The sequence below is a fragment of the Ambystoma mexicanum genome, chromosome 5p (genome assembly GCF_040938575.1).
Source record: "Ambystoma mexicanum isolate Mex_15411 chromosome 5p, UKY_AmexF1_1, whole genome shotgun sequence".
Taxonomy (NCBI): domain Eukaryota; kingdom Metazoa; phylum Chordata; class Amphibia; order Caudata; family Ambystomatidae; genus Ambystoma; species Ambystoma mexicanum.
This window is the reverse complement of record NC_090930.1, coordinates 27,877,866-27,895,782: the sequence shown is the minus strand read 5'-3', so window position 1 is coordinate 27,895,782 and position 17,917 is coordinate 27,877,866. Positions and strand designations below refer to the sequence as shown.

General features: G+C 46.4%; 1 protein-coding gene across 1 annotated transcript in view; it reads left to right on the top strand.

Annotated features, from left to right (window-relative positions):
• Positions 1-17,917, top strand: part of LOC138480685 (cysteine and histidine-rich domain-containing protein 1-like) — a 225,847-nt gene that overhangs the window by 56,507 nt on the left and 151,423 nt on the right. The window contains exons 4-5 of the mRNA XM_069612362.1: positions 14,550-14,713; positions 15,579-15,682. Of these exons, the coding sequence (XP_069468463.1) occupies positions 14,550-14,713; positions 15,579-15,682 (268 nt within the window). The remainder of the gene's footprint in view (positions 1-14,549; positions 14,714-15,578; positions 15,683-17,917) is intronic.

Below are 17,917 nucleotides of genomic sequence, written 5' to 3'. Positions count from 1 at the left end.
AGCCTGGCGCCTTAGGCGCCAGGACACTGTCCAAAGGGCCCCATGGGGTTGCTGGGTCCTTCCTTGGGGACTGGATGTCCGCTTTCAGGGACGCAGGGCTTGAACCGGCTCCCCGGGAGCGGGCATCATGACAGCACTCCCCCCCAAGGCCCCTCCCAAGGTTGTTCCCTCCGGGGGTTTTGGTTTGTCTGGGAAGAGTCAGTGGAATTTCCTGACTAATCGAGGGGCATGCACATGGTCGCTGGGTTCCCACGACCTCTCCTGAGGTCCGTACCCCTTCCAATCAATTAGGTAGAACAGTTTTGACCTAAACATTTTTGAGTCTAAAATGTTCTTCACTTCGAATTCAGGCTCCCCATCTATTAGAACAGGTTCTGGAGGTTTGAGTAGTCGGGTTCCGGGTACCACTGGTTTCAGAAGTGACACATGAAAAACAGGGTGAATTCGCATACTAGCTGGTAAATCAAGTTTAACAGCCACTGGGTTAATTATTGCCGTAATAGAATAATGTCCCAGATATTTTGGGTTAAAAGTTCGAGGCCCTTTGAGTGGTAAATGTCTGGTAGCTAACCACACTTGATCCCCAATCTGATACGGAGGTGCTTCACTCCGATGTAGATCAGCATTCTCCTTGTATTTTCTCTTGGCTTGTTGTAAATGCGTAGTTGCCTCTTTGAAGGCTTGGGTAATTGTAGAATGCAGATGTTCTACTGCAGGCATTCCGAGGTTCTGAGGTGAGTCAAGGTTTGAGGTTCGAGGGTGATGCCCAAACAAAGTATAAAAAGGACTGTGGCCAGTTCCAGAGTGTACCGAATTATTATATGCGTATTCGCCTATCCAAAGAATGTCTTTCCAGTTGCTTTCAGATTGCTGTAACATACACCGTAAGTATTGCTCAAGGGTCTGATTTGTCCTCTCGGTCTGACCATCGGTCTGAGGGTGGTGACTGGTCGATAATCTTACGTCGATCTGTGCCATTTGACAACATTTGCGCCAGAAGTGGGAAATTAATTGGCTTCCCCGGTCAGAGATTAGTACAGATGGGAATCCATGTAGCCGAACAATATTTTCGAGGAATTCTTTGGCTAGGACAGAAGCTGAAGGTAAACCTTTCAAAGGAATAAAGTGGGCCATTTTGGAAAACAAATCCACAATTACCAGAATAGTATTGTACCCCAAACAAGGAGGCAAGTCCGTAATAAAATCCATTGATAGGGTATGCCAGGGTGCTGGCGGTATGTCTAGAGGTTGAAGGAGACCGGCTGGTCTTTTCTTTTGACTTTTATTTTGGGCGCAAACACCACAGGACATCACAAAAGATTTAACATCTTTTCGCCAAGAGGGCCACCAAAATTGTCGTTTCACCTTTTCCTCTGTCTTGGCAATACCGGGGTGTCCCTCTATTAATGCATCATGATAACCGGAAATAACTAGTTTGTGTAATTCCTTATGTGGCAGGAATAAGCGTCCTTGGAAATAAGGTAAACCATTATATATGGTAAATTCTGATCCCTTTTGTATCCAATCCTGTAAGGTTGTAGGGTCCAGGAGTTGTTTCACTCTGGCTTGAATGTCTTCAAGCGTCTGTAACGAAGTCATGCCTAGAATCCTCTGTTCGGGAATTATTGGTACAGGTTCTGAGTTTGTATCAGATTCTCCCATTCCAATTCGAGATAAGGCGTCTGCTTTGCCATTCTTGCAGCCAGGTCGATAGGTAATCACGAAATCAAATTCAGCGAAAAACAAAGCCCATCGGAGCTGCCGTGATGACTGAGTCTTGGCGGTTTTCAAATACTGTAAATTCCGGTGATCAGTGATCACTGTGATAGTATGTCGAGCGCCAAGCAGATAATGCTGCCAGGCTTTAAAAGTGGACTTAATGGCTAACAGTTCTTTGTCTGTGATTGCATAATTAACCTCGGTGCCGAGAATTTTCTGGACCAAAATGCTACGGGATGCAGTTGGTTGTTTTCGGGATCTCTTTGGGACAGGACAGCTCCCATGGCTAGGCTGGATGCGTCAGTCTCGACGACATAAGGGAGATCTGGACGCGGGTGTTTCAATATAGGTGCGGAGGTAAACTTAGCTTTTAAATCCTGAAAGGCCTGCTCCGCTTCTTCAGACCATTCAAAACATTTATTTTTCCTCAAGAGTGCAGTAATGGGTTGTACCACGCGTGAAAATTCCGGGATAAACCTGCGATAGAAATTGGCAAAGCCGAGCATGCTTTGAACCCCTTTTACAGAACTAGGTGATGGCCCTTTGAGGATGGCATCCACTTTTCTTGAGTCCATTCGGACTCCTTTGGGTGTCAGGATGAAACCTAGAAACTCGACGTCTGTGGTATGGAAAACACATTTCTCCAATTTAGCAAATAGTTTGTGTTGGCGCAGTTTTTCAAGTACTGCCCTGACGTGTTTTCTGTGATCAGATTCCGAAGAGGAGTACACCAGAATGTCATCGATATATACGACAACACAAACATTGATGAGTTCCCGAAGGACATCATTCATGAAGTATTGGAAGGCAGCCGGCGCGTTACACAATCCGAAAGGCATCACCTGGTACTCGAATAATCCTTATTTAGTACGGAAGGCAGTTTTCCATTTGTCGACTTCTTTAACTCGTACCAGATGATAAGCCCCCCGGAGATCTAACTTGGTGTATATGCAAGCGTCCTTCACCTCGTCAAGGAAATCAGGGATCAGAGGCAGAGGATAACGTTTTTTTAACCGTTATCTGGTTCAATGCGCGGTAATCGATACAAGTTCTAAGGTCGCCTTCTTTTTTGGGCACGAAGAACAAAGCCGAGGATGCCGGGACTTTGACGGGCGAATAAAACCATTAGCTAGGTATTGATCCAAATATTGTCTCAAATGCAGATTCTCAGGTTCGGTGAGGGCATAAATCCTGCTACAAGGGGGTTGTGCACCGGCCACCAGATCAATTTGGCAATCGTACGATCTGTGAGGAGGTAACGTGTTGGCCTGTTCCTTTTGGAAGACGTCCTGAAAGTCTTGGTATTCCGGAGGTATTTGCATGGAGGCAGAGGTTACAGATGCTAGATTAATCTTCAGGTTTTCTGGGTAGCATGTTTGTGTACAATCCGGGAAGGTTATTCTCTTAGCTCGCCAATCAATTTGAAGATTATGTGTCTCTAACCAAGGGATTCCAAGAATAACCTGAAACTATGGAGCCTTGATTACATCAAACACAACACCCTCCCGATGGCCGTCGGGACCAATAAGAGTCACCTCAGTAGTGGAATGTGTTACCGGTCCAGAGGCAATTTCAGTTCCATCGACTGTGGTGATGACATCTTTGCTGGTTTTAGGACGGAGAGGGAGGTTAATCCTAGAGACCAATTCACGATCCACATAGTTTCCAATAGCCCCACTATCGATGTATGCCTTTATTGCATGCAACCGCTTAGGCTGTTCTGGATCTACGAGAACCATTGGCACAATGAAATGCGAGGTCTGAGAGTTTGTTTTCAAGCTTGGTAAGCGGACCCCTACACTTGTCGGGCGGAGTCGTTTCCCGAAACAGAGTCTTCATGGTTTTTATCAGCGGCTCCTACCGCCTTTCGGGGCGGTTTTGCCGGGCAATCTCATAGAAAGTGTCCAGAATTCCCACAATAAAGACATAATTTTAACTGCCGCCTCCTTTCACGTTCCTTTTGAGTTAAGGGTCCTTTAACCCCTCCAATTTGCATAGGCTCAGAGACATCAACTCCCTTGGGATTAGCATGGGTCTTGACCAACACCCGGGTCTCAAACCTGGACCGATCTGCTTTTCTGTTTTGAAGTCTGTGATCCAATTGGACCACTAAGTCTATATACTCTGTGCATTCTTGGGGCGGATTTACAACTTGGGCCAAGACATCTTTAAGTTCTCCGCGTAGGCCTCGATAAAACAACGTGACTCTTTTATCCTCTGGCCATCCAGGTTCCACAATTAGTCTATTAAAGGTTGCAATATAGGATAGGAGGTCTTGATTGCCCTGTCGCAGGGATAGAAGTTCGTCATCCAGAGCCTGCCCCTGAGAGTGTCGAGCAAATAACCTTTCCATGCTTGCTTGAAACCTTTGAAAATCACGGAGAATCGGGTCATCTTGAGTAACCAGTGGAGCTGACCAATCGGCAGCGCAGCCGCTGAGATATGACAATACAAAGGCTACCTTGGTCTGATCATTAGGGAAGGCCCCAGGTCTGCATAGGAAGTGCAAACGACACTGATTCATGAATACGGCGAATCGTTTGGGGTCCCCAGCAAAGCGTTCGGGTGGGGCCAGCGGCATGTTTCCAGGTAGATTAATCTGCACAGGGTTACTGTAAACCACAGGAGGGGGGTTCCCTCCGGAACCGGGTAGAGGAGTTTGCCCAGCTTGACCTTGCAAAAGCTGTCTGGCCAGGTCATCAGTTCTTTCCTTTGATATTAATTCCCTCCTGAGGGCATTAGTCTCTTGACGAGCGGCATGTACTTCGGCCCGTAATTCCCCCAGTAATTGAGCCAACTGATCAGTCTCAGAACTTTCCATAGCGCCTGGGTGGGAATTTGTAGGAAGGCTTCGCGTTCTGTAACGCTCACCTGACTCCCACAGAGGCGCTGGCCTGGTTCGCGCTGCTGTGACCTCTTCAAAGGTGATGCGCAGGGTTCGGAAGACGGACTGGACCGGGCCCCCAAATCTGGCTTGTCTGGCTCGCAGAAGTATCCTTCTGTAGGCGAAAATAGGGTATTAACTGTCTGCGGGGTAATGCAATCAGCCTCCCACTTTCACCTCTCACCCTCCTCGAAACCCTTCTGTGATTCCTCGTAGCATCTCACCTTAGGGTCTGGAAGGACGAGCTCTCCATCCTGCTTCTGATGCAGGGGCGCGTTGGTATCCAGTTACTTCACTGGATTTTCGGATTGGTGAGAACCAAACTTGCTTGGCTTCCAGGTAAGTTTTTTGATAAGAGGTTCCCCTTGTGTCCATGCATTAATGTACTAATGCTAGTGTCTTTTTCCCCATAGGGGCCGGGGTACGGAATGCCGGGGAACAGGCACCGACCTGAGATGAGAGGTGAAATCCTTGTAGAAATCAGGTAAGTCTTTAATTAGAGTTTTTTGGTAATGTCTTTTCATTCGCTCATTAAGGCTGATGTCTCTTTTTCCCCTTAGGGGCCGGGGTCCGGAAATGCCAGGATGCGGCGCGGACCCGAAATGAAGAGGGAATGAATCAACAGGTAAGTCTTAACATGGAGAATTAGCTTTCCTTATTCCCTTCTCTCTCTCACCTTTTGTTCTGGTCTTTTTCTCCCTAGGCGCTGGGGCGTGACTGCGAATCCGGATGATCGCTGCTGAACATGGAGCCGCCCTGTAAAGGTGAGTGGAATGCGGCGCTGCAGCGATCGACGCGATAATCTTTTAAATAAAAGTCTTCCTTTTCAGGATTGTCGGCGAGATGTCTCCGGGATGCGGATATAGCAGGTAAGGACTTTTCCTTCTTCTGTTCTCTTCTTCTCTTCCTTTGCAGGTGATCCAGGATGCTGGCAGGCGTGGCAGAAGTCAGGATGCAGGAGCAGACATGGTGAGCGTCCAGCTGCTAGATGCAAAACAATGCGAAGCACGTGTGGCTGTTTGGGTGGGGTTTAAATAGCCTTGAAAGAAGTTCCAGGTATGTATCCTTCCTCCAATCAGGTATGTATCCTTCCCCGACCACGCCTGGATGGTAAATTAGTCCCACAGGTAAAGTAGTTCCTTTCAGGCCTCAAGGAGGCCGGGATCCTGCAGCATGGTCTGCATCAGGTAAGTGCACCCAAGCACTTCCATAATGAGCTTGGCGCCATAGGCGCCAGGACTGATGTCTTTTATGAGCCTGGCGCCATAGGCACCAGGACACTGTCCAAAGGGCCCCTATATGGGGTTGCTGGGTCCTTCCTTGGGGACTGGATGTCCGCTTTCGGGGACGCAGGGCTTGAACCGGCTCCCCGGGAGCGGGCATCATGACACAGAGAGAAACAAGATGTTGGAAACCTCCCAGGCCAGCTTCATGTGCAGTGTCTGCCCCTGGGGAAATGTTACACCTGGCCTTACAAAGGAACAAAGAGAGGCAATACCCCCAGGCGCCATTCCTGCCAGTAAGGCATGGTCAGCCTGTCTGGGGAGAATACACATAACCCTTCCACTGCTGAACTGGGTCTACAGGGCTGACACGTGTGATATCAAACTGGATGTGGCTACAATGATTATGAGCAGTGCTATTGCACCATGCCCTTTGTCAGGATTCCAGGGTACAAGTACACATGTTCAAAGAGACACTTTGTTAAAAAGCCTTCATTTTAAAGATTACACCATCACAGAAATATGGTTGAATGATGTATGGATGTTCTGAAATTTACATCAAATTATTAAAATAACTTTCCTTAATGTTAATCTAATCAGGAAGTATCTAATTTCCCAAGCCAAGATGGTGCGTCTATTACACAACAATGATTGGATGAGAAGTGCTGTGAGGTAATGTGGCACTGTCACCAAGATTCTAAACTGCCTTTCATTCCAGTTCCCCTAGTGTGAGGTAGCAGTTATAATAGCTCTAGAAAAAAGTTTACTATAGTGATTTCAAGGAACTCATTCAAGAAGAAAATATTACTGAGAAGACAAGGAGTTTTCAGGAAGAACTGATTCAGTGCTAAAGAACAATTTCCTGACAGATGAAGCAAGCTAAGTCAAATACAGGAAAATGTTAACTAAATATGAAATGTATCTTATCAATAATCAGAATCAAGAAGCTGTTTAAAATAGTTTGAATCTGACTTCTACCTATGAACTGTTATGTGCTCTTTGCTCGTGTCATTTACCGGCTGATAAATAATCACTCAGTTTATATTTGCGGCTGCATTTACTTGTTTGTTTACGGTAATTTCCGGTGAAAACATTTTGTGAAGTAGAAAAAATTCATTGGTTGAGTTTATTAGTATTTACAATATTTACTTACAAAAGTATTTTGAAATTTCGCGTGCGCGTGAAATTCGTTATAGTTACTTTTGAGGAAAGGACCTATTAGCGTGAATTGTACGTCCTTTCAAATGTTTACTTCAGACTTCCTGGTTGTGACGTTTGCGGTTGCCTTGTGTGAAGTTACGGGGAAGTAATTAAACCGAGGGAGAACTCAATCGGTGAATTCAGTTAGTAGTATGTTATAAGGGTGAATTGTAACGTTTCATTTAACAGGCGCAGTTAGGTTTATGCGCGTTTGTATTAGGCAAAGCGGATAATCAGTGTGTGCGGTGTTCGCGGATCACTTCAAGTTGCGCGGAAAGTTTTTCTGGTGTGCGCGGCTCATCTCCGGAGTGCGCGGGTTTGCGCGGATCATCTCAAGGTGCGCGGAACGTTTTCTTGTGTGCGCGGCTCGTCTTCAGTGTGCGCGGTTCGTCTTCAAGCCACAGTAATGTAGAAAAGACTCTTCAATTAAAGACTCTTATTTCTTCATTGGAGAAAAGAAATAAAACACGCTTTTCCAGAAAGTCAGCAACAGCGTGTATCTCTATAACATGATTCTATAATTTAATGAACTTTCAAAGAGGAAATATGATTTAATTATTATAGTGAATTACAACATAAAATTCATTCAAGCATTCTAGAATAGTTTTCTTTCCAAAAGATTCTTTCACAATTAATTAAAAAGTATCATACCAAAAGTTGAGTAATTGAAGAAACTTAAAGATTCAGAAAAGAAGACATTTATTTATTCAAGCCTATCAGCTATCAAGCATAGGCTGCAGGTATATATAAATACATATATATATTTATAATTATATTTAGTATCAAGAAAAACTATATATAAAGAAAATTAATAGTATGCTATATGTGTTTAGATTTTCACAGACATAATACTGAAGAATCATCCAATCAATATGTCAGTATTCCAGTCCAGATGGAAGACCAGTAGTCAAGAGGTCAACATTGAATACCTGTGAAGATCTGCATTTGTTTTGTTATCCATTCCCCTTTCCCCTTGGGTTTGCCAGTTTAGTAATTATATATTATTCAAGATTGTTGAGTTGGCACACCTGGGGGGTCTGGTGGGCCAGCATCACTTCTGCAGGAAGATTCAAGATTGGAGTCCTGATACCCTTAATCAGGCCTGGCTCAGAGTTTACCCTGCTACCAGCATGGGATGCTTACATTCATCAAAGTTTTTAATGCGGCCCCTGTGCTGCAGAGATTTAGATGTCGCTGCAGCTGTTAATGGTCACCTGTGACCTCTGAACCTGCTTTTGCCACTGGTAGAGCAGGTGCTGCAGATCAGGATACTGATGCAACAGGACCCAGGCACACCCTATGCTTCTGGCACGGAACTTATGAAAGGGGAATCTAATCAGCAGATTTCCTTTTCAGAGATGGAATTGCTTGCATAACTTTATTATATTAATACAAAATAAAATACAAGGGCTTCTACATTCTTGCTAAATGGCAATCGGTCACAGTCACGAGTATAACACTAGTGTAGCTGGTGGCTATGCTCCACATATCTGGTGGAACACATTCCTCATGCAGCACAAGTGACCAACCAGCTTGAATCACAACTTTTCCACAAAGAGAAGACCCTCAAACAATCCTTCCCTTGTCATGCACCCACCCTCTAGAACTCGATCCCGGTATCGACATGGAATGCCACCACAATTCTCCAATTTCGCCAGTCTCTCAAAGTGTTGCTTTTCAACACCTGAACCAGAACTAATCCCATTGGATGCACATACCGACGCAGACCGTAGCTTGCAGTACTGCAGTACTGCTAAAAGATACTACCCCAAACGCTGACTACCCACACTTTGTACAGCGCTCCACTGCTCTCGAGCTAGGTCCACTCTTTAAACAATAAAATAAAATAGTAAAAAGATGGGTGCCTCCAGTGATGTAAGCCTCAGTTGATAAAGGTCTCCAGTGATGGATGCCTCAGGTGAAAAAGGTCTTCAGTGATAGATCTCTCTAGTGATGGAAGCCTCCAGTGATGGAAGCCTCACTTGATAAAGGTCTCTAGTGATGGATGTCTCCAGTGATAGGAGATTCAGGTGATAAAGGTCTTCAGTGATGGATGTCTCCAGTGAGGGATATCTCCAGTGATGGATGCCTTTGGTAATAGAAGCCTCAGGTGATTAAGTTCTTCAGTAATGGATGTTTCCAGTGATTGGTGTCTCCAATGAGGGATATCTCCAGTGGTAGGAGCCTCAGGTGATAAAGGTCTTCATTGGTGGATGTTTCTGGTGGTGGATGCTTCTAGTGATGGAAGCCTCAGGTGATAAAGATCTTCAGTGATGGATGTCCCCAGAGATGAGCGCCTCAGGTGATAGAGGTCTTCAGTGATGGATGTCTCCAGTGATGGAAGCCTCAGTTGATAAAGGTCTTCAGTGATGGATGCCCCTGGTGATGGATATTTAGAGTGATGGAAACACCCTCTAATAGAAGCCTCAGGTGATGGATCCCTCAAGTGATGGGAGACTCAGATGATAAAGGTCTTCAGTGATGGATGTCCCCAGTGACGGAAGCCTCCTGTGATAGGAGCCTCAGGTGATAAAGGTCTTCAGTGATGGATGCCCCTGGTGATGGATATTTAGAGTGATGGAAACACCCTCTAATAGAAGCCTCAGGTGATGGATCCCTCAAGTGATGGGAGACTCAGATGATAAAGGTCTTCAGTGATGGATGTCCCCAGTGACGGAAGCCTCCTGTGATAGGAGCCTCAGGTGATAAAGGTCTTCAGTGATGGAGTTCCCTGGTGGTGGATTTTTAGAGTGATGGAAACCTCAGGTGATGAATGTCTTCAGTCATGATGTCTCCTGTGAGGGATGTCTCCATTGATGGAAGCCTCAGGTGATAAAGGTCTTCAGTGATGGATGTCCCTAGTGGTGGATGTTTAGAGTGATGGAAGCCTCATGGGATAAAGGTCTCCAGTGATGGAAGCCTCAGGTGATAAAGGTCTTCAGTGATGTCTCCTGTGAGGGATGTCTCCATTGATGGAAGCCTCCTGTAATAGGAGCCTCAGGTGATAAAGGTCTTCAGTGATGGATGTCCCTAGTGGTGGATGTTTAGAGTGATGGAAGCCTCATGGGATAAAGGTCTCCAGTGATGGAAGCCTCAGGTGATAAAGGTCTTCAGTGATGGATGTCTCTAGTGGTGGATGTTTAGAGTGATGGAAGCCTCATGGGATAAAGGTCTTCAGTGATGGAAGCCTCAGGTGATAAAGGTCTTCAGTGATGGATGTCCCTAAGGTGGATGTTTAGAGTGATGGAAGCCTCATGGGATAAAAGGTCTCCAGTGATGGAAGCCTCAGGTGATAAAGGTCTTCAGTGATGTCTCCTGTGAGGGATGTCTCCATTTATGGAAGCCTCCTGTGATAGGGGCCTCAGGTGATAAAGCTCTTCAGTGATGGATGTCCCTAGTGGTGGATGTTTAGAGTGATGGAAGCCTCATGGGCTAAAGGTCTCCAGTGATGGAAGCCTCAGGTGATAAATGTCTTCAGTGATGGATGTCTCCCATGATAGATATCGCCAGTGATGGAAGCCTTCTGTGATAGAAGCCTCAGGGATCAGACTCTCCACAGATTGGTGCCAGGTTTTGCATAAAATGTTGTCATACTCCGGCGCCAACCTTACCCCCTAGAGATCCCTTTCATTTGTTTATACAAAGTGATCCAAACAACCTCTATGGGGCTAAGATACATGCCTGGATATGCAAACACTTGTATAAAAGTATTGGAGCGCGACCTAATCTTGAGGCTCATTGTAGCTCCGTTAAATTGATGATGGCTTTGTATCATGGCATAGTGACATGATACAAAGCCTTGAAAATCAGATTGCAGAGATAAGTCGTCTTCACGCGGCTATAACCCTTAGTGTGAGCTACGCAGAGTCTGACATTGCGTGTTTGGATACAGTTGTGAAGATGGATATCAGCAGACTTAGATTTGACATTCGTCACAAAGAGAGCAGCGGGAATATGTGTTTATCAAGTCATTGTAGAAGGATTTGTCCACAGCCCGCTGGGGAGCGATATAAATCCCTCTAACCCAAAGGCAAGACTGTGTTTCCAACCAAATGGAAGACCAAACTCTCCAAGTGTTGGCTATGGCAGAGAAGTCGGGCTAAACTCAAAAGAGACAGCAGGCTGGTAGTGAAGTACAGTTACTCCAGTAGTTACCCCTAGAGAATACACCACACTGGCATACTGAAAAAGAAACACTTTATTGTACAATCACACATCGACTAACTTTGAGGTGAAGTTAGTACTGTGGGTTGAACATAACGCAGAGTAAAACACAATGTATGCATACAAATAGTAAAATGGTTTAAATAGGTTCAAAATATTACCCCTATTCCTCACTATCTCTACCATCAGGGGGTGTATAGATATATATTCATAAACAAAGAGATAGGACACCAAACATAAATGAAACAATTGTAGATATCAAAACTGGGAACACAAACACCTCTCTGAATGATGTCCCGGTACTTATATCTTAAAAAAATAGATAAAGTACAAACAGATTATCAAACATATATGATTTATTATAAGCAAAAAAAGACCCTAGGTCAGCACAACAATTAATCGTATTGAATACACATGTATTACTTGATTTTCATAAAAAACACTTTAGACAAATACATAGACACAAATATAGCAGCAGAAAAATGTTAATGTACAGGTGGGTGCTTCCAAAGTCACTTTCAGGAGTTTGAAGTGTGAGAACAGCTCCTGATAGGAATCTGTGGAATCTGTGGGCACAGCTGTTGTGGAAACAATCTGACTTCTACCACACTGGTACGGAGAATGGCTTTGAGCTTCTGGATTGCTCTCTACTCGAGGCACCATTGACATTTTCAGAGGTATTATCCCAGTGTATCTGGGCTGCTGTTTATCTTCTGATAAGTTAGTCAGCTATTACAGCGCGATTGTCGTTGCGCGACTTGGATGTGCTTGTTCATATCTCTTCATGCATTCCTATTTGGAGCATCCTGGACTGTGATGTGGAAGATGGACAGTCCTTGATGTCGCCCCTCCTGACACCCATTGTGATATGATACTTATAACGCGCCTTTACAGAAGTGTTTCTGAGTGCCACAAGACATGGAGGGGAGGCAAAGGGAAGACACAAAAACAATCTTACTAGGTTTTGTGACATTCAGATCGTGCAAGTTGGATGAGAAGTGCAGGGAAGGGGTATGAGGGGAAGTGCAGTACAGGCAGCAGGGCTCAGAGTAAGTGCGGGGATGGCAGAAGACTACACGGGTGCAGTCCCAGACCGGAAGTGCTAGATAGGCGAGAAGGCAGTGCAGGGTGACTGGTCAAAGGGGGTGGGAGGCGGGTCCCTGTGTGACTCTGAGGGCAAGCACGCCACCAGTCAGGGCGAGCAGACAGGTAGATTAGCAGGGGAGAGAGAGAGAGATGGAAGAAGAGAAGAGGAAGGTCTTGAGCAGCTTCCGAAACTTCAGGTGGTCCGGCTCAAGTCTGTGAGGGGCAGGGAGGCCATTCCAAAAGGAGGCACCTGCAGAGGAAAGAGATCTACCCCCCACTCTCTGTTTGGAGAAGCGTCTGACCTGCAGAGAGTTTCAGGTAGCTGATCGGAGGGCTCTAGAAGGAAGGGATTTAGGAAGAGAGTGTTGGATATAGAGAGGACCACAACCCCAGAAAGCCTTTTGGACTATGATGGAGGGTCTTGAACTTGATCCTTGCAGCCACTGGGAGCCAGTGGAGAGATTTCAGAGCTGGAGAGATGTGGTCCCTGGTCTTGAGTCCAAGGATAAGTCCTGTAGTCCTGTTCTGGATTAGTTGAAGAGGGTGGAGGGTAGAGTTAGGAAGATTTAGAAAGAGGCTGTTGCAGTAGTCCAACCTAGAGGCAACCAGGGCCCTGGAGATAGTGAGCTTCTGGGGCAAGGTGAGATACCTCTGAGAAGGTGCAGCTGAAAGTGGGCCTTTTTGGCAATGTCTGTGATGTTTGGGGAGAAGGAAAGAGTGGAGTTGAAGATAACACCAAGGTTTTTTGCCACACAGGAGGGTGATGGGAGGGGCCCAAGGAGGGCTGCCTGAGGGAGAGAGAGTGGAAATGGGGAACAGGGGTCCCAATGAGAAGGATCTCTGTCTTACTGGTATTAAGGCAAAGGTTGTTAAAAATGGCGCAACCATCCCTGAATAGCGGATAGACAGTCAGGAATGAGCGAGGAGGTCGAGGGTAGCCTGAAGTATAGCTGAGTGTCATCCGCATAATACTGAAAGTGAGAGGAGAAAGTAGAGATCAGGTGGGCCTGGCAAGCCAGATAGACATTCAAGAGCCATAGTTGAGAGCATAGAGTCCTGGGGAACACCACACGTAGAAAGAGAGGTGGTGGAGAGAAAGGACCCAAGTTGGGTCTGGGAGGGTCGGTCTAAGAGGAAGGAGGTCAGCCACGCCAGAGCCTGTGCAGTGATGCCAAGGTTCACGCTGAGACGGTTGATCAGGGTGGCATGATTGACCATGTCAAAGACAGAAGAGAGGTCTAGGAGAATGAGGACAGAGTGAGAGCTGGCAACAAGATTGGAGAGCAGATCTTCACAGGAGTTCAGGAGAGCAGTTTCCGTGCCTCAGGTGATCTAACGCCAGACTGATGGTCATGGAGATAGCCAGCAGATTCAGTGTGGAGGGTTAGCTGAGCGATGGCCAATTTTTCAAGGAGTTTGCCCAGGAAAAGAGTGATAGATATTGGTGACAGTTGGCCAGGCAGGATAGTTGTGCTTTTAAACCACTTGGTAATCAGACAGGAAGTCTTGGTGAGTCAGAGATGCTTTAATACACAGCTTAGGAAGGAGTTCTGGGAAGCAGAAAAGCATTTTATAGGGGGATTGTGAATTACCTGTCTACCAGGTGGGAACTTGCGTCACAGAGTAAGGACTGTGATGAGGAAAACCTGGATTTGGAGTAATGAAGATTACCGGTAAATAATGGGGCTGTTTGAAAGGAGCTGAATGAATGAAGGCTCTGTACTTTGAGAAGCTGGGGCTATCTGGTTGGTAGAGGGAAACAACAATAGATGTCCATATTGCAGACCCAAGCCAGAAGTTATTCCTCACTTGTCACTGGTTCTGCCTCACGTCTTCCAAAGGCCCTGGTTTGTCTGACTTCCCCTAATTTTCCTCTAGACCCGTCCTCTGCCACCATTCCCATCATAAACCCATGAGGAGCATGTGTGGGTTTGAGTGACGGAGAAGCTGCCACTCCTCTCAAGCAAAGCACTATCCAAAGAGGAGTGGTTGAGATGGGGTGATGACATTACTGTAGCTGATGTAGCTCCTGGAGCACCTTTCTTTTACTTATTGCTTACATATAGCACTCGGGTTGACCCAAGCCGGCTCCCTTAGAAGGGAATGTCTGCATGGCATTATGGGTTATATGGCTTGCTTCATGGGTGAGGTACATTTCGGTTGCATGTGCTAAAGCATACCCAACATTGGGACCTGGTGATGGGCTGGGGTGGGGGGGGGACTCCATGTCTTCATTTGCGCCCTGGTGGGTGACTCTCGGTTCTCTTCTCCAGGGATGCACCAGAGGGCGCCACAGTAATGAAAAGCCAGTGGAGGCCCTAGTTCCAGAAGTGACCGGCAGCAAAGACTCGTCTGGACAAAATGGCCACTGCCGGGGCCCGGAGATCATCATGCAGGGGCCCAAGTCAGCTGAGAAGATGAAGAAGGAGCGGCCGAGGTAAGCCGGGATATGGCAAAGTCTGAGTAAGCATAAAATGGGAGGAGCCAGAGCCCCCAGTAGCGTGCTCTGAGGGCCCATTACATACACCACCCTCGTTCATCACTCTCTGCCCTTATACCCCTATGCCTCCCTCCACATACCCACCACCAGTGCTTTTCAAGTGGGATGAGGAATTGATAGGACTCTGACAATGGGGTGTGGCCTAAGTGGTGATGGGAGAGGGGGGCTGCAAGTTGCTTTGCTCCCAAGCCCAAACTGAACAGGCAGTGGGAGCCAAGCAGGAGGGGAGGGAGATTTGGGGGGGGGGAGTACTGCTATCATTCCTCTTTTTGGAGCGGTGCCTCTCCTATTAGTTCTTAATCACTAGCATCATACAGCATCCACTCCCTCCCTCTGGGTCCTCCACTGCTTCACATTTAGACTGACCCCCAGACATGCACCTCTCATTGGCAACGGACTGCACCGAAGGGGTCACATATGCTGCTTTTCAGTTAACTACGAGGGCCTCATTGCAGAAAATGTGCATCAGTGCAAGTGCAACTTTGCACTGTTTTAGCATTAGTGCCCTAGTGAAAGCACATTCTTCCAATGCATTGTCGCACGAGACCAAAGTAAGAACTGACCTCATTATCATTATTATGGTTCTCAACCTTACTGAGGCCCCACCTGGACCTCTGTAGCCCGCGCGGCCTACAAACAGCTCTGGTGGTACACTGGGCATCCACTGCAGGTGGCTGCCTGTGCCCTATGCCCCGCGTGGATTTGTTGGCTCTGAACATGGCAGTAGCTGGGTGGTCAAACGAGGATGGTGGACTGAATTCTCTGCCATCATCTTTAGTGAATGTTGTCATTTTGACTTCAGGTCCGATGAGCCGAAAGAGAACTTGCAGAAGAAAGTGGCCAAGTCCCTGGAGCAGGCTTTGCAGAAACTGGAACTGGCTGCAGACCAGGCCACTGAAAAGACAGGTGAGTGCTGGTCAGTGCCGAGTAAGGGCGGTCTGTTAGGAGGGCTCAGTGCAGAGAAACAGGGCGCGCCTGCGTAGAGTGATCAGTGCTGGGCAGTGGAAGAGGCTTAAAGTGAACCAATTCTGGGCAATGAAGAGTCTTTAGATCTTTAGAGAGAGACCATTTATGGGCAATGGAAGTCAATAATGAGGGGCCATAGCATAGCAATTGACAGGTCTATAAGGAGAGCTCAGTGCAGAGAAACAGGAAGAGTCTGTATAGAGAGCTCAGTGCTAGGCAATGCAAAATCCTGCACCAAGAGGGCAATCCTGGGCAATGAACGTCTGTAAAGTGAGGCCAATGCAGAGCAATTGAATGATCCCCAAAAGTTGTCAGTGCAGATAAATAGAGAAGATCTGTAGAGGGGGGGGGTCATTGCTTGGCAATGGAAGAGTCTGTACAAAAGGTTCAGTGTAGCAAAACCGGGAGAGTCTGTATAGGGAGTTTGGTGCTGATCAATGGTAGCGTCTGTATAGAGAAGCCAATTCTGGGCAATGGAAGAGTCTGCTGAGAGGCTATCTATGGGCAATGAAATTCTGCAAAGATGGGCCAATTCACAGGGGTGGACAAGTCTATAAAGGGAGGTCAATAAATAGAAATAGGGAGAGTCTGTATAGGGACATTGGTGCTGATCAATGGTAGCGTCTGTAAAGAGAAGCCAATTCTGGGCAATGGAAGAGTTTGCTGAGAGACTAACTATGGCAATGAAATTCTGCAAAGATGGGCCAATTCACAGGGGTGGAAATGTCCTATACAGGGAGGTCAATAAAGAGAAATAGGGGGAGTCTGTATAGGGACATTGGTGCTGATCAGTGGAAGATTCTGTAAAGAGAATCCAATTCTGGGTAACAAAAGTATGTAAAGCGAGGGCAGTGCAGGCCAATGGCAGAGTCTCAGCAGGGAGTGCGATGGGCGGAAACGGGTAGGGCGGTCTAAATAGAGAGATACATGCTGGGTGATGGGGGAGTCTTGATAGGAAGTTAAGTGGAAGGAAACGGGGAGAGTTTTCAAAGAGATCTGTGGTGGGTAACGGAGCGCACGGGATGGGGAGGTTGTTGCTGCACAACAGGGGAATGTTTTTAGAGAATTCAGTATCTGTATGGCAACCAGTCCTTGGTAATGCGGAGAGTTTGTTCAGCTATATCTGTGCAAATAATTAGGGAATCTTTTTCTATAGAGATATCGAGAGGGTGTATAGAGGTCAGAGACAGGTACTAAAGGGTCTGTGCAAAGATGGTCTGCTTTCTCTACAGTCCCATGGTAGCAGTAGTGTGACATGTAGTGTGGCCGTCTACCTTAGTGTCACAGGTTACGGGTTCCATGAGCAGACCAGCCGGGTGCAAAGGGCCTAAGGGTGTGATTCATGCAGGCGAGTGATGCCCTTAACTGACTCCATGCAACAATTTGCTAAGCCCTTAAATGAAGACACAGAGTTTGAGCCTTAAACCTGACTCTGAATCGATCTTATTATGAAACTACCAATTGAAGTCTACTCAGTTAAGGTATTACATTATAGAATTCATTATGAAATCTACAAATATGTGTACGTCTGTGCACAATCATGCAGTCTGTGTTCACACACAATAAACACCCCAGTGCTCATATTAAAAACACATTAGTGATCATTTTTCTTAACCAACAATCTATATAAAATATTCTTGACCTATCAAGAAAAGAGTCACGACAATTGAACTTAACATGTCAACAGAGCGATGATAGACGCTTCACCCAGTAGGCGGCCACGGTCTTATATGAAACCCAGTACAGGTCTGGCTGAAGTTAGGTCTTGTTTAATGGCGTGCCCATATATTCTGAACATCTTCACCCATCGATGGCATGGCATGGTTAGCGTGTCCGGATGTTGGAGAAATGGTCTGTCACTTTGCATGACTTCTTTCAGTGCCAGCGTTCATGTTAAGGATAGAAATAGGGTGTCTGAGATGCACCCGGGTAAAGGGCACTTATGGGCAACCGAATGCCATAACCCTTATATGAGGCAAAAGGGGACGCAATGCCAGAGGGCTTCAGGAGAAGTCCCTTTGGCCACCAAGAAGAGAACACGGAACCAGAAAAGACAGCGGTGAAAGGTTGAAGGCCCCATAAACTGGCCCTAGAATCCCCCAAATAGGAATTCTGGCTTAACAGCACACATCATAATATTCCCCATAGGGTGTCCTGAAGAAAAGATGGAGGTGG